The 21,459-nt window shown below is 47.3% G+C and overlaps 1 protein-coding gene across 1 annotated transcript in view; it reads left to right on the top strand.

The window, feature by feature from the left end:
- ankfn1b (ankyrin repeat and fibronectin type III domain containing 1b) overlaps positions 1 to 21,459 on the top strand; it is a 142,535-nt gene that overhangs the window by 63,667 nt on the left and 57,409 nt on the right. The window contains exon 4 of the mRNA XM_064322288.1: positions 19,578 to 19,618. Within this exon, the coding sequence (XP_064178358.1) occupies positions 19,578 to 19,618 (41 nt within the window). The remainder of the gene's footprint in view (positions 1 to 19,577; positions 19,619 to 21,459) is intronic.

The following is a 21,459-nucleotide window of genomic DNA, read 5'->3' as shown; positions in this document are numbered from 1 at the left end:
TGTATTATACAGTATGTCTTTGCTTATAATAAGGATAAATCTTTTCTTGTATCAGTTAATACAAGGTGACTGGCATCACATTAGCCTGTTCCTCTGTGAAATGTTAATTGCTGCTAACGGCTGTTGACACTGCTGTTACATCTTTATTGCATAACCTGTATTGTTACATGCTGCATGTGACTTAATCAGAACCAAGTAGCACGGTCAAGTTTACATGTGAGTCATAAGGTAAGCCCTGTGCTAGAAAGCCACAAACACTTGCCTTTTGTGCACGGCTGTATTATTCACTGTAATAAGCATTATTCGCTGTGCCCTTTTTTTCGTGTGATGTCTCCAGAACATGAACAATGAAAGCAGGAGCAATTGGACTTCTTCCTTCTCCTTCACGAGTTCTTGAAAAATAAATCTGGCAAATTGTTTAGCGCATTGCTGTACAAATCGAACTTTAGATAAAGGTACCCAAAGCAGTGAGCGAGAAGCAATTGGTTGCAAAGCAGGCGTCAGACTAGCCATATTGTGTGTCAGACGAGCGGCTCACGCACAGCTGAGGCAGGTCAGGGGAAACACCGCTGGAGAGAGCGAGACCAGCTCGGGGGGGATTAGGACGCCGTGCTAAATAGTGGGGGCAATAACATAGACGCCGGGGCGAAAGTCGTCCGGCATATCTACGATGTTCCACATGCCCAGGATTGTTAGCCTTTCACGGATATCCCAGGACACACAAACACTGTAAATTAACGCGTTGGAAGAGGAACAGGGCACAGCCTGTCAGGCTGCGGGGGGCTGGGGGCGGGGGGGGGGTGAGGGTTGAGGCGTTGTGGAGTCAGCAGGGGGCAGGTTTACATCCTGGGTATCAGCTACCAGCGGTGACGCAGAGAGACGGCAGACTGGAGAAGCGATTAGATGGGGAAATGCAGACTGTGAGAAGGTCACAGTCACAGCTCCAGCAGAGAGAGAGCGAGAGAGAGAAGCAGAGAAGAGAGAGGGGGAGAGAGAGAGAGAGAGAGAGAGAGAAAGAGAGAGAGATAGAGGGAGAGATGGACAATGAGAGAGAGAGCGAAAAACAACCAGAGAGAGAGAGGGTGGGTTAGAGAGAGTGGGAGGGAGAGGGACAGATTGATCTGAGGGAGTACGGGGAAGAGAAATAATGAGGAATTAACAGAGAGGCAGAGAGCATATTGTGACATCGATCTTTTTCCATCTTCTCGGTGGTTTCTTAAAATGGAAGGGCCCTGGGGTCAGTCTCCGCCGAAGGAGTCGGGATGGGGGGCACCGCTTGACACTGACACCTGCAAGTAAACAAACCGAACACCGTGGGAAAGGGTGGGTGAGAGCAGAGGAGGCACCACGCTCCTCTCTCTCCTCAACCTCCGCGCTCCAGGCCTGACAGACACCAGAAATCAAAACTCCCGACATCAATCCCCCTTTCTGAACTTTTGAACCTTTCCACCTCCATAACACACATGTCATTTTGCCTGTGTGTAAATAACGAGAAGTCCAAACAACCGTTGAAGTTTTTAGTCCGTCATGGAAACAGTTTTGAGTCCAGATGATAAATGTTGTTCCTGCCGGCTTTTATTTATTATTTTGTTGCTGCTGTGTTACAGTTCATGAAATGTGTTTTTAGTTGGTTTCAGATATGTCACTTGTCATAATATTTGGCTGACATAATATGAGCCTGACAAACCTCTCTGTCCCGTCTGCCGTAACCTCGCTGGCTGTGCCGATGTATTCCATAAACCACTGGTCATTCAGTTGCTATTCCTGGTGGATCACAACCTTGTGTAGGCAGGATTCAAATTGTTTGTGGTGATTCCAAGCCAGAAACCTCTGGTGGTGCTTTTGGTCAATAATATACACTAGCCACACTTGTGAGACTCATAACTATCCAGCTTCCATAACAATGTTTTGCCCTAAATAGGATTACTTAGCTAGCTAGAACTTGAGAATGCTAGCTAATCATTGAATCAACCGTTCCGTAAGACTTTCCGGTGTGTGCTTACTGGCGAAACGCCAGTCTGCAAGACTTTTCTCCATTAGCCTTTTCATTAGACCCTAACATTTCCAGTGATTTAATAAACAATGTATGATGGTCCATTAGCAATATCTAATACTCTACATCCGCTCATGCAGCTAACACATCCTTTCAGACATTTCACTTCATTGAAAAAAAATGGCATATAAGCAAAATGGTCGTGTTTTAATGGATAATTCTTCAATAACAAACTGCATACCGTAGGTCAGGCTTGCTTGATAGTTAGCTTTTCCCATCCCATTGGCAAAATTTAAATTTGAAAGGACAGTTTGCAACCAAAGGCATCACAATGGCTTCATTTAGGTTTGCAATGAATACTGCAACCCCGTGCAACAGTAGTTTTGAAAACCTATTCTGAAATCTGCATACTAGCAAGGCAAAACATTATTGTTAACCACCGATGTCACAGTTATGCCAAGTGTGGGAGATGAGGACAGAAGAAGGGGATGGGTGGGGGTGGGGGGTGGTGCATTAAATAAAAAAACTGCCCAAGCCAACCAAATTTCACTGTCTAAATTCTGTTGCCGCAAATCATATTTCAGGACGCCTGTCTCAGAAAAGTTAACTATGTTTTCCAGCCTCTGTGTCAGAGAATAAGCATCAGGAATTGAGAGTCATTTCGGATTTCATATCTGTAGATAAGGCTGATGGTCAATGACTGATTGAAGCTAGTGGACCCAAATGTAGCTTTCATTGTTGCCCACAGGATCTGGGCTCTCAGCAAATTTTGACATTTTACAGAGAAAAAGCAGTTCCTCTGAAAGACAGTGATTGTCATGTCCTAATGTAACAATACTAATGATGTGCCTGATGCCAGCACCTTGAAGATACGTCCACGAAAGTGACAGATAACTTTGACAAGAGTTAGAGTTATGAAGAATGATAAAAACAAAATGACATAAATCACTCCAGCAGAGTCCCTTTCTGTTAAGAATCCCCGTCGCACTTTTAACTGCCAACACAGAACAGTGGAAGCCAAGACGGTCGCAGAACCACTGTGAAGGATCTAACGTGGACATAAAGTCATGGGAACTCTTCCATTCATTGAAACAGTGTGCATCGCATTCATGTAGTTCAGCAGTGTCTGCGTGTACAAGTCAAGCCTGTGATCGTGGTCTGAACAGCTTGAGGTGGTCTTGCGCTCACATTGCTGGCACAGTCTGTGACATGACTCAGTTGGCTGCCATTTTAGTCTCGTTCGAAAACCCACCTATTTTTTTTTCTTTCCACCCCAAAACCACACTATTTTTTAAATGCTTGAAAAAAAAGGCATGGTTTTATTTTTGGTCCAGAATGCGGAGCCACAAAACATAAAAATAAATAAATAATGTGGAAGAGCATAGGAAACCCAGGCTGGGGGGGGGGGCAGGAGCATTTCATCCTGAGACGCCGGGCAGCAATCAGGGTAAATGTTGCCTGGCCACAAGAATGAAGTTCGTCTCCTAGCACTGGCCAGCCCTGTAGACACCCCAGAGAAAAGAGGGGAGGGGGCTTTTGTAAGAGGAGGGGGCTCCAGATTCATTCATAATTTAAAAAAAGAGAAGAAAAAAAAAAACATTGTAACAGCACGCCAAACCTCCTTTGGTGAATCAGAGTTCCTCATAAACAACTCGCAAACATACAATGGCGCCTCCGACCCTAGTGGCTAAAAGCGAGCACGCCAGCTACAGACATCCTGGTGGAGGAAAACCAGCCAGCCATTAAAGCAAAACAAAACAGAAACAAAGAGAAAACGGTTCAAGACTTGAAAAACAAGGAAAGAGTCTGCCTGAGCTGTGTTCTGTAGATTGAGATCGGCCTGTTTTCCCCCAAGGACTCCCATTTTTCACAGAGAAGCTTTGGCTGCTGCTGGTATGTCAAATCCAGTGCCAATTCTTGCTTCCCCTCAATGTTGTTATGAAAATTATAATTATGAAAATTCATAACTGTACTGCTTTTTTTCCCCGTAATAACAATACATTCTTTGTTTTGATCTGCCAGAAGTCGTCTTGTGATTGTGAATGCATTTGAAGATGTTCCCTGTGGTATGGTGGATCATATTGTTTTTGCATTCAGAGCAGCTACCACTGGCTCTCACCAGCCTGTGACTCTTTGCGTCTTGTTGGATGTCTTAGTCCTTCAGGCTTCTCATGGCTACAACACCACTTAAAAAAATAAACAAATACAGTATTTTACAGCCTATTTTAAGACATCTCTTTGCATGTTGCACGTCAGGAGAGCTGTGCAGAGCTTGTATGGTAAATGTCAGATCTAGATTGATGTGCCGTTCGATGAATGCGAAGCCACACTTAAGGGCTTGTTTAGTCTCCAGGAACCCACTCGACCATTAACGTACACACCGCCAGAGAGCCTCTTTCAAACAAAAAAAAAAAGACAGATCCACACATGGATTATTTTATTCCCTCTGATTGTTTCCTGTCCAAAATACACTTGGGCCTGAGGAGGAACCTGGGGGAAGTGTTCCAGAATGAGGGCGCCGAATCCTTTTCGGGCCTATTACAGTTACGAGCTTCCCCGATGCCTCCTCTCAGTCGGGCCGGCCCTCTGATTGCGCACGAAGAACGCGGTCCGATCGCCGCCCCAACGTCTGCAGATTACGGGCAATTACAGCGCGTTATTACTGTGGGAAAACCCTCGCGCCGCTTTTCGTGTTTGCGTGCCGGGGCTTCTGGTGGACGCCGAGGCCTCCTGGTTTCCTGCCGCTCCGCGTTTCGCGCTGCGAGTGAACTGCGCCCCCCGTCAAAAAAACATTTTAGATCCATTTCCCCTCACCTAGCGCCCTTATCTGATCTTTCTCCAAGAATAACACACCGCTAATTGTCCAGATAAATCACTTCGATTCAACAACAAGCGTGGAAATGGACCTCCAAATCTGTGTAGCCTTTAGTTTTAATTTGCTATCACGGCAGACGTGGTACGAAAGAAAACAGATAGTTTTACCCATAATTGAGCCAACATTAGTTTAATTCGGCTGTTATGGCATGTGATCATGGAATCGTCTTTGGCTAACAGGGACAAACACAAATATGAAACTTACCCAGCGATACTTTTTGTTTCATGCTGTGTTCCCTCAGATCTCTGTTGATTCGGTAATTGTGGAGAAGAGATTCAGGAATTGACTTGTAAATAGAAGGTTGCTGGGATAATTTGCAGGTGGGCTATTATGGATTGGAATAATCTATGCTCTTTACCCAGTGTAAATTGCTTTGTCCTCTGTGGATTCATCTCTTCCTCAAAATACAGATGAAAAATTGACAATTTATGCATGTTAACCTCCTTTAACTGGATGGGGATGATGCAGATAAAACCAAGATCTCATTCCATAAAAACGTCCTGTTTTTTTCAGCCTGTTCTCGGTTCTGACCTCTCATCTATCCAACGGGATTTGTCCTATCAGCCCTCCCAAACTCAACTTAAAGTCCTTATGATTTTAACATGGTAAGGTATGGAGAGAATGGGGGCTTACTGTACTCCTTGCATCACAGGCTTGATTCTCTTTTCTCCAAAGCCCTGCCATCATCCATGGTCCAATTATACCTCTACCAAGATGGCTCCTAATGTCTTCTGTGATCAGGCCATCTCCATATCTCAGACGCACGGGCAGATCTAGGATTTGAAATGTGGGTGAGGGTTCGCACTATGTAGATTGTGAATGGCAATATGTTGCAAATTGCTTGCAAGTCTGCGGGGGGTTCGTTTGAACCTTGTGAACCCCCGCTGGGTCCATCAGTCAGAAGTGTCCGCACAGCACAGTGCCCACTGTTAGAGAGGTCCTCGCAAGTCTGTTCCTTGTCATATCCTCCAGCCCTCAGAAAGTGTGTGTTATTCTGAACATTTGTGTCCTGAGTGTATTTCTTTTGACACGAATCTGGCTGCCTTCTCAGCCTGGCAGTTATTTTTCCTGCAGAGGTGCTTTTCTTCATTACTGTACATATTATCAAAGGCATTTCTTTTTTTTTTTGGGTGGGGGGGTGGGGGCAAAGGGGGAGAGAGGGTCTTTTAAAATATTTCCCCACAAAATCCTGCAAGTAATCAGGCAGCCAGGTCTTTGTAGTGGTGAGGGTCGGGGCTGGGAGAGATTGTGTTTCGGCTCTGTTAACCTTGCTAATTAGCGTGCGTTTGATGTGCCGCGGGCCGCGCTGTCTGGGGCGCTCCAGATAGCCGCGCAGCCAGGCGGCGGCGGCGGCGCGCGGAGCCAGCGGCCGGGCTCGCGTGGCGGTGTTTACACACGGGGCCTGACTGACAGAGCACCTGAGGCGTACTCCCAGAACGCCCGCGCTCCCTTTGTTCTACAGAGGGCGTTCTGACGGGGCTGCTGATTGTGAAAAAATGTCTAGCACGAGCCTTTGAATACTCACGGTGGAACTTTCCAGAGTCTCCGGTTATCTCCTGTACTTTTTCAGGCGCGTTCCGACGCAGGTGCAAGTGCAGAAAGTGCGGAAATCTGCGGGGCAATTAAGCCCAACGGCTGTTGGGGACGTGAACATTGCCCCTGCTTTTCCCGGTCAGGGCCTCGCTGCTGCTGCTGCTGCTGCTGCTGCTGTGGTCTAAGTGCTCAGCTGTGGAGTGTGGCGTGTAGCTGTCTCGAGAGCACGCTTTGTGCTCGACTTCGCGGCTTCAGCGCAGATTGGCGGACCACCCTGACTGCCGAGCTCTGTAGCGGTGCAATCAGAGAGCGCCGAGCAGCCTGGACTTACTGCTTAGTAAAATGTTATTGGGTATGCCCGTGTAAGTCTGTGTGCATTGGTGTGTGTGTGTATATATGGGTTTGGATATGTGTGCAAATGCATTGCATGCCCATATGTGTTTTTGTGTATTTTTATGTGTGCATACGTATGTGTGTATACGTGTGTGTGCCTCTGCGTCATTAGTATCAGATTCTTTTAACCGAGAATGTTGTCTTTTTCAGAGAAAAGCAAATCTCAGTCTTTCCGCAGTCAAATAATAGGATTTTCATTACAGACATCTCAAGAACCTCACACTTAAAGGCATTCAGAGACAACAGCTCAATTTGAGATGTTTAGAGAAAGCAAAGCTTGCTGTCTCAGTCCTCTCTTGTTTTTGTCTAGTTTCAATTTTCCCCACCGCTTGCTTTATTGCTTTTTCGAGAGCCTCATGATCCCGGCTCGTAATGCGGTGTTATTATCTGGTAATATCTGCTGTCCCTGAAATGTGAACGTTTCTCCCTGGAACGCCTGCTCCTTCAGCAAGAGATTGAGCCCAGTCAGCGGGCAGGATAAATAGCGGTAGATATTTGTCCTTAGCGGGATGGGGTTTTTTTTTCAGAAAGGCCGTCTCCAGCGAGCCCCAGCGGTGCAATTATTTGTTTTACGGAAAGAAATTAAGAGCAGATCTGGAAACTCCTCCGATTACTGCGATGATGTCACCCAGGGCTTGTTACTGGCATGTCTCTGTTCCTGTTAGCCTCTTCCTGAAGACTGTCTCTGCTGTGTCTACGCCACCCCTCTACCCCCCCCCCCCCCACCCACACGAGCCCCCACCCCGGAGGACTCATCCAGCGCGGTAATATTGGAAGATATGCGGATCGGGGACCGTTTCGCGGAAACATTCCACCACATCCTGTTTTCATACATCCCATCCAGCATAGTGAACGAGCCTCCCGCCACCCCACACGTCCCCCCTACTCCCCCCCGACCGCCGCCGCCCGCCCCCAGTCCCGACCCGGGAACCGGGAGCCAATGTGAGGTTTGCTCTGTCTCGCAGTGGACGGGGGCGGTGGGGGCGCGGTGGGGGGGGGGATTATGAACGCCGCGTAGCCGCCCGGCGCCTTAACCATGTTTGCTTCCTCCGCGGCCCGTTGTCCCTTCCTCCGCCGCGTCACGTGACTCACCGCAGGGGTCGGTGCGCCTGGTGTGAGCGCGTGTGTCTGCGCGCGTGGGGCGGGGGGGGGGTCGACCTGTTTTATTGGGGGTGTCGCGGTGTGGCCTGGCTCCGGCTCAGCTGGCCCAGGTGTGTGCGGCGGGGCTTGGCGGAGGCTCTGCGCTCCCGCCCTGGTTTCCCCCGTTCCGGCGAGGAGACACCCTGCCTGACTGCCCCTCTGTGCCCCTGCACCTTTCCAGAACTTCACTGCAGTCAAGTGCCATTTTCTGCACAAACAACATGATGCTGATCGAAAGAACACATGCCATGGAGCCTCATCATTAGCCAAACAGCATTCACAGCTGGCCTTTAGCTATTGTCTGAGTTCAAACCTAAGCTAGCTAAACTCAGTACACTTTAATGTAAGCTATGTTATATGTACTGAGTTTTTTAGTATCACTGAGTTGAAGCGTATTTCTGGGCGTCTAACTCAGTATTTTCTGTTCAGACGTCTTATTGTCGGCTTTACCGTTAATAAAATTCAGCAGAGGTTTGCTTTCTAGAACTACAGTATGCGAGTTTGCTTCTGGCACTTGTAGGCCCGGTTCGTGTCCAGTGAAAATGAATGCCGCACTATGTGCGTCGTGTGATCTGGGCAACGTTTTAAAGATGATATTTAACACATCATTAAGTCTGCTCATGTTTAAGGGTGAGCCCTGCCATTGCGCCAGGCTTTGATGATGGAGAGCGAAATGGCGGATTAATGGGCGGCACCGCGACACGCCGCCTTCTAGGGCCCGGGAGCCTGACGGAGGCGCGTGGTGACTTCAAAGCCGCGGCAGCGCGAAGTCTACTGTGATTAAAAGCAGGTCTGACGAGAATGCTTTGCTGGCCAATTTAAAGCTAACGAGGGAAAATAAATAGACAGTACCCTTGTTTGTGGATGGAGAGCGTGTGGGTTTGTACACCACACAGACAGATAAGAGCCACACCTTCCAGCATGGGGTGGGGGGTGGGGGGTAGGGGGGGGCGGAGCACCTCTGCTCAATATGATCAATGCTATATAAATATTGTGATTGTGATTTTCATATTTGTATTATTACAATTTTATTCTATTGAGTATGGTTATCGTACTCCTTTCATGTTCTTTAAACACGGTAATTAAAGTCATAACTTTCGGTCTTGGTGTGGAAGCCTGGAAAGAATGTGCTGTGCTTTTCAGCCTCACACTAATGGCTCAAGCCATTTAGAAATTTTACAGTATGTGGAAATTTGCCTGTAGTCAACCAGCACAAACCACCGAACACACATACCACATGCGCACCCACGCACGCACGCACACACACACACACACACACACACACAGTCATGGCCACAGAGACGCACGCTCCTCCCCTCCTCATCTGTCCCACCGCCGCACGTTGGCAGGCCCTCACTCCGGCATGACGTCATCGCCGCGATGACAGCACGTCTTCCAGCTCCATTAACCAGATTCTTGGTGGCTCCGCTGGGGTGATTTATGGGTAATATTTTAGTCCCCTTCTCTGAAAACCGCAGGCTTTGGGAAGGCGGAACCTATCCAATTAATGACATTGTAAAAAAAAAAAAAGAAAAGAAAAAGGACACACCCACTCAAACTCTGTCCAGCCCCCTGAGAAAAAGCTTCATTCTGTTGGAGCGACGGTTGAGAATATTTGCATAATTGGTTTGTTTGAAACCGCTACTCCCCTTTGAGCCCCCGCGGCTGCTCGTCCCCCCGACACCCTCTATTTGTCTACGATATCGACTGCTTAAGTCTGGGCTTTCCAAACGCTTTGGAAGAATGCTTTAACGCTCGGAAAGGAAAACAAAAAAATCAGAATGAGTCCCTATCGTGGCCTGTGCTTGTATTCCCTCAGCATTTGCCTGTGCTTAGAAATCTGGCAAAAATGTTTCAGTTTCATAAAAGGCGCAGCAGTTTTGACTCAAGATCTTTCCATCCTTTGGCCTAAACCCTGGTCTTTGGCTCATCTGTCTCTTCTTGGCTGGAAACCCCTTTTTGCATTGTCTGAGGGCAAAAATAAACAGTTCTGTGGGCTTGTAAAGGCTTTGATCCCAACATAAATTGGGCCCATGTACAGTTGCTCTGAATAGGCGATAAAAAGGGTCTACACACTGAATTTTATTATTCATATGTATCGTGCCGCCCATTTCATAGCCCATTTTACCAGTTAAAAATCAAGGGCTAAAGTTGACAATACATGAAGGTAGGGGAAAAAAACTTTTACATGTGTAAAGCTGTCAGTCTTGCCAAGGTTTTTTTTTTTTTTTGTTGCCAACAAACAAGTTCATGCAAATTTACCACTAGACTGAACAGACTGTCAGAGTAAAAGCGCTTTTCACCAATTCATGAGCCGATTGATAAATTCACCAGCTTTTATTGAAAAGAAGAAACGTTCCATTTGTAACAGAGCATTTCTTTGGTGAACAGTAGGGACCCATATAAACAAGGCTTTCCAAATGGGAATGCTTTAGGAGATGCCGCCTCTTTTGATAAGGACCATCAAAGTTAAGCCGCTTATCCCTCTTACATAGAACCTCCTGCGTGAGAGATAAGTGATGCCAGGCTGGCCAGGGGAGGATGGGCTCCCCCTCTATACTTGGGCTTCTCCCAAGATGTCTTCCCACTGAGGAGTTTTTTCTTGCCACTGTTTTAAGTGTTTCTTCTTCCCACCTGGGAGTCTTTTTTTTTTTTTACCTCACTTGTTTGTTTTGGGGGGTTTCACAGTCAAGTCTTGTCCAATTTTCCTATTTCATGTTTTTCTGTAAAACGTCTGTGAAAAGCTTTCTACAAATACATTTTTTTTGAAAAATAGAAATATCTCGACTGGTTTTAGACCCAGCGATGCATATTTCATGCATCTATTCTCTGCCAGTTTCTTATGCGTGTGTGGTGCCATTTTCACTCATGGTTTCTGTTTGATTGGGTTCAACAGCGTTTTAAATAATGCATTTGTGTGCGTTTATAAGCTCAGAGCTGCTGGCTGGCTGATAGCCGGAGCGGCAAAGTGGGGTAGAAATACGACGGCTTCCTCTGGGAGGGCGTCTGTCGATGTGGAATGGCTGCCGGCAGGTCAGGTGGTAGTATGGCCAGGAGCGCTGTAGCGTGGGAGAACTGCCCTTCTGCTTTTCCTCATGAGGAGCCTTGTAGTCATTTTTACCATATGTATGTTTGGTGCATTATTGATAGCAATTTTTAAAGACTTAAACAAGGGATGCTGGAAAGTGATGTAAGCAGGACTGAGGTTCAGTGTTGTTGTTTGTCTGTGGGATTAACAATGGCACTAACCGTATGGGTGAAACCAGGCAGATTCTGCAAATAAACCTTCACTAGCCTTCCATTTCTGTCTTTTTATGTACAGCATATTTAGTTACACCTGCTGTCGGAAATGTGCTTTATAAATAAAGTTTGATTGATTGACTGGTTGAACTTAGAAAGACCGTTAGCAATGCTCATTGTAATTTAACAGTGCAGTGAATGCCTGTTTCTGCGTGTCTCTCGCTGGCTTTTTTTGTCTGAGTTTGTTTTTCTTTAATGCAGTATTGCATTGAACAGGTTGTTCAGCACTGTTGCTACTCTTTACGGAAACCCAAAGGGATTCATTTTGTGATTGCTTTCAAATGCAGGTTTGCAAGACTGATGTCTGTTAGGGAGTGCATGCTTAATCAAGTCAAGTGTATCCAGCTGGAACTCTGCATTGATTGGGCAAAGAACAAATGAATCTGGAATTGGGTGTTGTGTGTGGGCGTTTCTAGTGCATTGGCGTATACAGTATGTGTGTGTGTGTTTCTGTATGTGAGTGTGTACGTGTGCGTGTGTGTGCGTGTGTCTGTGTGTGGGTGTATGTGTGGGCAGGGGTGTTTGTGGTGCACTGGTGTGTGTGTGTGTGTGTGTGTGTGTGTGTGTGTGTATGTGTGTGCATGTGGGTGTATGTGTGGGCAGGGGTGTTTGTGGTGCACTGGCGTGTGTGTGTGTGTGTGTGTGTGTGTGTATGCGTGCGCTGGCTCTGCCTGTTCGTCTGCTTCCCCTCCTGATTGACAGGTGCTCAGATCAGACTCCTGCAGTGGCCCACCTTCCCAGCATCACAGCAGGGGGGGCCTGGAGCTCTGGCTTCCTGGACACATTCAACAGGGGAGACACAGGCAGTCTATTGGCTGAGCGGCAGTTGCCGTGGTAATACCAGCAGGTTTGACTTCTCCTGCACACTCAGGGGCAGAACTCCCCAGCATGTTCCGGATATCTTAAATGCCTCCAGCTACTTGCTGACTTATTTATTTCTCCCCTTAGATAATTTATTCTTCCATAATTCTCTCCTAGAAGTGTACCTCTAAAGGTCCTACGTTTCTTGTTGATAGTTGGAGGAATTGATCAAGATTATACTCTGAAAATTTCAGTTCTGTGTCTCGAAGATTGCAACAGCTTGTTTGAAAGAAACATGATTAATAACCTCCAGCACCAGCGCAGGCATCACTGTGACGAGCTCAGGATTCGTCCCTCCTCTTCAGTCCAGCAGTGAGATCAGACATGGATGAGGTGTGAATAGGGCTTATATCCTATTTTTTTCACATAACTGGAGGTCGTGTCACAATTTCTGAATTTCCCTTTCCTCCGGGGGCTGTTTCCTGTAAGGGGCTGAGGCATAGAGAGTAGAAGGCCATGCCATGTGAGTCATCGTACTTCCTCTTGTAAAGGGTGAGGCGTGTCAGCTGTTTCCTCCGTGTTCTCCTCTCTGTGGTTGAGCTTTTGTGGGGATAATCTCAGTAATTTGTTTAGATTGAACTACACATACCAGCAGTATGTTCCATAGATGGTGTCCCCTTGAATAAGGTCTTCACTGTTCCCATGGTGCACATTTTGCCTCTGTGGTAAGGGCCACTTACCTGGGGTGTTAAAAATGAACATGTCGCCATGACGGCCGAGTGGAGACGAGTCCGTGAGGTCTGAGCGTCACAGTGTTAACGGGAGCAGCTACGGCCCACCAGGTAGAGCGTAGCCCATGTGGTAATAAGGGCCCGGCTGGGGCAGCGGTGCAGCCTGGGGTTGCGGAGCGCTGTGGAGGTATTGCGATAATCCTGACGCTCACGTCTCTCAGGCTGTCGGGAGCTCAGCGGCGTACAGCCGGGAATGCCAGCCGCGCGCGGTCTGCCGCTGGCCTCTCAGTAGCCCCGGCGCTAACGCCCGACACCAGTCCCTTAGACGTGGCTCCCCTCTCGCCAGTGCCCGCCCACCCCGGGGCAAAATAAGTGCCCCTTGTGCCACAGGGCCCTGTGTAATACCGGTGTCCTCACTCCCATCTTCATGCGGCTACCACCTGCTGAAGGCTCTCTTTCTGAATCCCGGTGAACCGTGTATTCCTGAAGAGATTCCGGGCCTATGGGAACTTCGCTCTGAGCCGGTGTGGAAAGAGAGAGGGAAAACAGATTGTCCCTTCTGACAGGAGGAGCTGAGGTTTTTCAGCGACGACAAGAAACAATAACCTCATCTGTCTGCGAGCATTAGCTGTGCCTGACACATCCCTTTATGCTTTTCAACAAGTAAATCAGGCGATGAAGAACATGACAGACTACAGGGCAATAAATAACGCAAGCAGCGTTCATCTTTTAGATCCTCTCATGGCATTCGCTTTAATCTAAGCCCCCACTGTCAGAGATATGGCGCAGACAGTGAAAAATAGAGAAGGGAGAAGAACCCTCACCCACATTAGTGGATTATGCCGTTGCTTTTTACAGCCTACTCTGGAGAGTCTCTCTAGCAAATCTGAATCCCACCTTTATTGCTGAGCCAAACTGTGGACAAACGAGGTGCAGCGGAGAAGACGAATTGCTGGAAGCGCCTCAAGCTGTGGGGTAGACTGCATGGGTGTGGCCACTTAATTCAAGGAAAACAAAAACGAGGTTGACATTTGAATCTTGTTTGTTTGCAAAGCGAAGCAGAAGAAAGGTAACGTGACCATGTCGTATCAGAGGAACAGTTATTGTGAGTCTGGCTTCAGTGCTGTCTGGTTTACTCCAGACTCTGGCTTACTCTTCGCACATTAGGTGCTTCACATCGTCCTCACACATCAGAATAAGTTCCATCTGAAGACCTATTTAGATCGTTTAATGATGCCTTTTTTTTGTAAGGAAGGCACCTGACTTTGAAATGGGCTCTGCCTGTCTGGGCTGTTGGAGGTAGGTACCTGACTCTGGTCTAGGTTGGGTAGAGAGCAGTGTCTGGGTTGGTCTGGGCTCTGCTGGTCTGGTCTTTTATAATGCCTGCTGAAAGCTGCTGCATCTGTTATTCTGGGCTCTGTTGGTCTGGTCTTTTAGAATGCCTGCTGAAAGCTGCTGCATCTGTTGGTCTGGGCTCTGCTGGTCGTCAGTGCATGCTGTTCTCATCACTGGTGGTAGTACACATCAGACACAGGTAAATCTGAATAATGTAAGCTATCTTAGCTGTATCTGCATGTGCCCTGATAGCAGCTCCTTTGGCCTGTTGTTCCAATGGCCCAATTACACCATCTGGGCTGGTTTCAGTCCTTGATTATACCTTTAGTGTCAGTGACCAGTACACACTGATTCATTCCTCCACTCCAGTGGCATATACATTCTGCTCACTGCAGTCCCTTCATGGTGACACTCTCTCACTGTCAAGGGCTTGATGTGGGAAAGGGTGTCCTTGGGTAAGAGATGGTGCCACTGCAGAAATCTTAAGAGGACAAAAACACTCAGACTGAGCTCAGGGTCTGCATGAAAATGGCCGTCTCTGAACCAGCAGCCTTCGCTTTCTGAAGCCGCGAATGACGGTGAGGCTGGCGGGGGCGTTCGACTCGGGGCGGGGCTAAACACAGACGCCGTACGGTAGGAGCCTGCGCACCCTGTCTCCGATGGCCCTGCCTGCTATGTGCACTTTGTACTGGCGGAGTTTCCCACTCTACCCTCCCGGCACGCGAAACTGCACTTGCCTCATACCACAGACAGAAGGCTGTGGGGATCCCTTCTAGTGCTTTGCATTTTGCCTGAGAGCCGTGGCATCAGCAAAGCGGCTTCGCTTATTGGCAAGTGCCAGTGCATCTTGAGGAAAGACTAATTGAAGGAAGTGCCTTCAGGTTGCTGTAGTATTTGAAATGAGCCACAATGAGCGCTGCAAGGGGGGGGGGGGGGGGGGGTAAACGGAGTGAATTTCCAATAAGGGACGTAATGTGATCAACTGACGAGTGCGCGCGGAGATAATTTCCTCTCCCGAAAACAGTAATCATTTCGCCTGCTGCGGGACGCTCATTAAAAAAACTGGCTTCTCTAGGTGTCACAATTAGCTCTACTGTTTGGATTCATTTCCTGCTCTGAGTGAGCGATCGTGCGATTTCCTCTGCGGCTGAATGGACAGCGTTGTGTGCTGTTTGTGTGCGGGCTATCTGAAGGTGCGGCAACGCTGCGCATGAGGACATTTACGAAAGTGAAACGCAGTCAAACGCAGTAATGCGCAGGCCCTAAAAACACATATCATTTCAACATTTGAATCTTTATGATTAATTACTGACTATATGAGCTGAATGGCCATTTGCATCATCATATACATGTTTCAATGCTTTATATTGTAAATATAAAATGAATCGCGCCATTTTAATTTTTTTAGTATGAGACTCTCGTGCCTGTGCTGAAAAACCTACAACATTTTGAGAAGGCGAAAGCCTGAGGGAGAGCAGGTGTGATTTTTAACCCCGTCCTCACCCAATCCACCTTCCATCCCGCACGCCCCACCTTCCAGATCCTTTTCTCGCAAGTCCGTCCCCCTCCCGCAATCAGAGAGCCGGATCTCACCTTGAGGAGAAGTGTGACAGTAATTAGCATTCAGCGCCCCCTGCTTCCCCCCGGCCTCCCCTCCTCCCTCCCCTCTCCCTGTCCTCCCCTCCATGTGCAGAGTTAGAGAAGCTTATCGCCTGGCAACCACAATCAAAGTACAACAACTCGACGAACGCAGCCTCTGCCTGAGCGCGCTCCGAAGCCTCGCCGCGACTGCCAGCCAGCGCAGGAGGACGCAGAGAGCGGGAGAAAGACTGATAAAAAAGGCAAAAAAACAAGGGGGGGAGGGGGGGAGAGACTACAACAGGTGACGGCGGAGTGGTTACCGACGGGACCGTTTGGCGGAGCGGAGCGGGGACCGAGGCGCGGAGAGGGAAGGGGGCAGCCGCCGCGCGGAGAGGGATTCTTTCACAGGAGCCGCGCGGCTCTCCCGCAGGTGCGCCCCCCCCACACGCCGCTGAGAGGGACGCGGGAAGGTACGTACCGGCGTGGTGGGAGGGGGTCTGCACCGCACGGGAGCCGGTCAGGGTCCCGTACGCGGCGCCGAACGCTTCGGCGCGGACGCTGATCCCAAGCCCTGTGCGGCTTCTGAATCCCGCGTGGGCGCTGACTCGGTGGAGCGCGACTCAGGTGGAGCGCGGCTCAGGTGGAGCGCGACTCAGGTGGAGCGCGACTCAGGTGGAGCGCGACTCAGGTGGAGCGCGACTCAGGTGGAGCGCGGCTCAGGTGGAGCGCTCGTTCCCTCGCTGTGGGGTGGAGGGGGATGAGGTTCAGCGCGGTCGATGGGTCAGCCCGGTGATGAGGAGCGGCCAAATGTATACGCTGCTCTCCCTTCTGCTCAATGCCCACTCTTGCCTTTCTGTGGGATGTACATCTGCTCTCGTTGTGGTCCTTTTTATTCATCTTCACGTTTAGCAGTGTGTCTTATTCAGCTGATGCTCCACTCCAGTCTGTAAATCTACTTTTTGTTTCAGCCTTCGGTGTTGGGCAGAGCCTTACTTCCAGGTTTCTAAACCCTGGTGAGTCACCTAATTTAATCCTTAATATGGGACTTCAGAGACACTGTATGTCTAGACCAGATTGGCACAAGCCATCTGCCATTAGAATTTTCACTCACCTAAAGTTATTTCTGTAAGAACTTTTCCACTGGTTTTGTTTCATGAGGAGGACTATGTTTACTCACAAATGTACAGGGTAAACTGCCGGCCAGTTCCTCAGGTTCAGGTGAAGGCACTGTGGAGACATAATTGCAAGTTTAAATGGGAAACAATAGGAACGGAGTGGTGCGTATCTGCAGAGGTGGGGGTGGGTTTCCCTTTAGAGCGCACAGGAGGGACGGAGCTCACGCGAGTGCAGGGGGCGGTAGCCCAGGCAGGGGGCGCTGTCCTGGGTGGAGAAAGGTCAAGAGGACAGCGTGTGACTTCCGCTCCCCCGGAGCCCACAGAGTAGGATGAAAAGCTCTTCAAACTAATCCTGCCATTTCAGGCCCCGGCTGCCATTGAAATGTCAGGTACTCCGTCACTGAGGCTTGCAGCGTGCTCTTGAAAGGTGAGCCTCCCTGTAACCTACATAAAGATGAACTGGACTGGAGTCCACGGACTAATGGAATGCATTAAAATCAGCTTTGTGCGAGTTTACATTAGAAAGATACTGCAACCCAGGCATCTGTGCCCATGTACTCTTCCTTGCACAGTTGTCTGCAGGAGAACACTGGGCAGGTTTAGGAGGTTGTATGAGTTTGTGGGAGTTTAGTCTCACTCCCAAATAGGTTGAGTTTAGTAAATTGTCCTTTAGATACTGAGAGAGATTGGCTTATTTTTCAAACAGTTTTTCTTTCAGCTGATGACGGGGGTTTCTTCAGTTTCTTTTTTTTCCACAAGCGGTGGAACAAACTGCCACTTTTCATTGATACACCATTTTCAGAGAACGCTGTACTTCAAAAACTGCTTTTAAAAAGTTGTTACCTTGATATATCGGAGTATTTCTTTTCTGAGCCTATTAATATTTGAAAGTCTCACAAACAGCCTCTCGACACCATGAGGGAGGTGACGTAGACACAAACTGCCTTAGCATGAAACCTCAGAAGCCAGTTTCAGACTATGACTCTTAATTGCTTCCCCTACTCCCTCTTCTATGACCCATCAGAGTTTTTTTGTTTTTTTTTGTAGAGCAAGAATAAGTGGCACAGGTAGAGTTTCAAAAGGCTATTGTAGCAGCGGCGGCACACAACAACGGCACAGGCGCTAACGAAGGTGCCAGGAGCCTTCGGGCGATGTCGTGACAGGAAGACGCCGGCGGTGCCGTACGAGCCGCCTCTGTAACCGCCGACGCCGGGCCGGGAGCTTCCGTGCGCCGCGGCGTGCGAGAGCGGCGCGGAGAATCACGCGCACAAACAACCAGGGCTCTGTGGCCGATGCGTGTCGAAGTGCACCCCAGGGGATAGAAAATATTTGCCCTACTTAAAACGGTAAACGACCGTTTAATTCCTCCCCACAAATGTCTTTCACGAGTTGAAGCGGGGGCCGCGGCAGCCTGTGTCCCTGCCTCTTTACCTCGTTAGCGAAACAGCGCGGTCCTGTCCGCTCACACCGGACAGAGTGGGGAATGTGTGTGTGTGTGTGTGTGTGTGTGAATCACACTGTGCCGTAAAGTCATCCTAATGCATCACGCTCACCTTCTGAGACTCAGCGTCCCCTTCCTGCACAGTTTGCGATGAGGGCGTGATGCTACGGGATCGCTGAACTTACAGACGGTCTCCTCCGTACGAAAACAAAAAGTGTTTTTTGGAAAAGAATTTGCTTTTGGAAAAATGTGCAAATGTGCAAAGGGAATGCCCTTTAAACAGCCCCCATTCATTGGAATGAGAGAGCAATGCTAATGGACATTGTTTGGATTCAAGGGGAGCTTTAAGGTTGATTAGATTACAGTTAGCTCTGGTTTAGCCGCTCGGTGTAGCACAGTGGGCAGCGCGGGGCTAGCGCACAAAGGCTGATGCTGTTCTCCCCACCTGAATCACCCCTACATCAAATGGCTGCACTGGCTGTGCCCCGTGAAATGTATCACATCTGTCCGGATTATGTTTTGCCCTTTGAGGGGGATGCCAGCGTTAGAAAATCTTTCCTTCTCTTCTGCTGACCTCATGTGTTCTTCTTGCAACATTGTTCCAGTTCTGCATCTGTCGGTTAGTAACCAAGTAAATTGCAAAATTAATGGTGAGCAATCTTTACCTCGTTAGCTTCCGTGTTCCAGTTTTAGCGCACTGAGAGTTTACACTGTCAGCCCTATGGGTGAATTGTAATACGCTGTCGACAAGCGTTCTCTCTCCAGCCTGAATTTAAGAACTGTGACCTGTAATATGCAGTATCAGTGATCAGATGTGAAAAGTACATGTTCAGTACTTCATTATTGTGGTCTTGTACTGTATGATTCTTGTACTGTATGACTAAATACTATTTTGCTGAGGCAAGATAATCTTTGTTTCAGTATAATATGTCATATCCCTCATTTTAACTGGAACTAACTGGAGCATTGTAAGATTTCCTGAGTATTGTTGGGACCCCCCCCCCCCCCCAGTTACACTAATCCCAAAGCCATTTACATATGGGTGAAAATACCATTGCCCAGTATTGACTACCTATTCCGTGGCAGCTATTGCTGTACACCACAGAACTCACTACACTGTTTTCTAGTTGAAGATCAGAGCCTATTTGGTTGCCATGACACCAAGAGGTTAGGTTTTAAAATTTAGTCAGGACATGTCTCTGTTGTATCCCTTCTTAACACAGTACCATAGAATCTATAAAGATGTTGGTCTAATCCACATCTGTTTGATTAATTAGGCTTCTGGGCTGTTGGTCAGTGCTTTAATAAGTTATGTTTTTCTGTTTGTCTGTCTTTACAGAGCCTGGGGTCTGCAGATAGGAAGGAGGCACAGCAGAAGAAGTAAGTGTGTGTGCGCGTGCTTGTGTGCAAAAACAATTTTCACATGTTTAACTTAGCACTTTAAACTGAATAAATCAGAAGTGGATCATTCATTTCACACATATGGCGTAGGATTTGTGTCAGGAACCTTTAGGCTATAAAGTGTATAATCTCACTCAGATTGTTTGTATATTGTGAAAATGTTGGCAGTCTCTGTATTTGGATTGTGAACATTATAATTGGCTGTACACCCTTGAGTAAACCTCCTGTCATTTGTGCCTCGTGCTCTTCATAATGTTATTACTGTTACTGTTTTTACTGTTACAGTTTTTTTTTCCTTTTTATTGTTATGAGTTATGGCTCGGATCAAGGTTACCTAATTCCTTCTCCAAGAAGAATCACAATCAAATCTGGCTACCATTTTGTATATCACGGAGACTTGCAATTAGCATTGCTTTTCAACAATTCAGTGATTTAGTTCAGCCTGTGAGGTTCTCTACAAAAGAGTAAGATCACACAACAAACCTGTAATACTGGCCATCTTCTCCGTATTTTGGACTTGCTGTTACACTGTTTCTGAAGTGCATTTGTATTTAAATCACAATCAGGACCTTTGTGGCCTGACTTAGCAACTGTGATGGATTGGCAACTTGCTTAATTTGGCTTCTGTGAGAAAACATTGCTAAACATTGCTAATTCACATACCATCTTACAGAGAGCAGGCTATATTTTTATTTCATGCTGTGGATAGGAAGAGGGAGGTTCTTTAAACTGGTTTACTTGAATTTGAAAAAGGACTGTTCAAAAGACACAATGCTGTGTTTAGCCACAGCCTGGGTATCTATCTCAATGGTTTCATAGCAACAGTGTTTATTTTTCACAATGCAGTCCTAGGTACAGGAGTTCCTGTACCTTGAAATGCCTTTGTGTTCGGAAGGGATGGGCACAAGTACTCATGTAATCTGAGGACAAGGGTTGCTCGAGCACAATATAGTACTCATATGAATGTGTAAAATTTCTTTTTTATTTATTACTGATGGCTTGTGGGCTGCTCATAGGTAAGAGTTAAGAGTCATGCAAAGTATGTGAAATAACCTTTTTAAGTAGTTAAATATATAGTGAATACATTTCGCTAACTACTTCCAGCCTGCTAGCTTTCGATAACGTGAGTAGCCCGTTCAGCACATTCATTGCGAGGTCAATTCATAGCTTTTCGATTCACATCTGCCACCAAAAACATGTCCAAGATTCTGACCCAGATTGATGGTCGTCCTGATCATTAGCTAACTAGCTACCATTTAGTCTGCAAAATCCAATGCACCTTCTGAATCAGCGTCACAGTTCTAATATGAGTAAAAACTTCATAGCCAACTAGATAGCTAACTAGCTAGCATTTTATGTACCATGTACCATGTAATGGGTAAGGAACAGGTCTTATAACCTAAAGGTCATGGGTTTGATTGCTGGGTAGGGTGCTGCTATTGTGCCTTGAACAAAAAGAAAACCAAAAAAGAAACCTAAAGTTGGGGACAATATACTGCAATTCATTTGTAAATATTAATCTACACAGTTACAGTTTTGAGAAATGCAGTCATTCAGATTTATTGTTGCTTGAATTTGAAGTTACCAGTGAGGGGAAATCGGTATTGTTAGCAAAGGAGTTTAATATATTGTGATATTCTGACAAGAATATAGAGCCAGTTTGTCACACTGTCTAGTAGCTTAGATAATTTCCCCGTTGTCCGATGGACAAATATATTTGATTACATTTGCCAATGTTTTAATTACTAGAATAATTAATCATTGGTCTGTTTAAACCCTGAAAAGGAATCATTGCTACAATTTGTGTAATCTCTGTAATT

The sequence above is a fragment of the Anguilla rostrata genome, chromosome 2 (genome assembly GCF_018555375.3).
Source record: "Anguilla rostrata isolate EN2019 chromosome 2, ASM1855537v3, whole genome shotgun sequence".
Lineage (NCBI taxonomy): Eukaryota > Metazoa > Chordata > Actinopteri > Anguilliformes > Anguillidae > Anguilla > Anguilla rostrata.
Note: the sequence above shows the minus strand (reverse complement) of the source record. Positions and strands in the feature narration are given on the sequence as shown.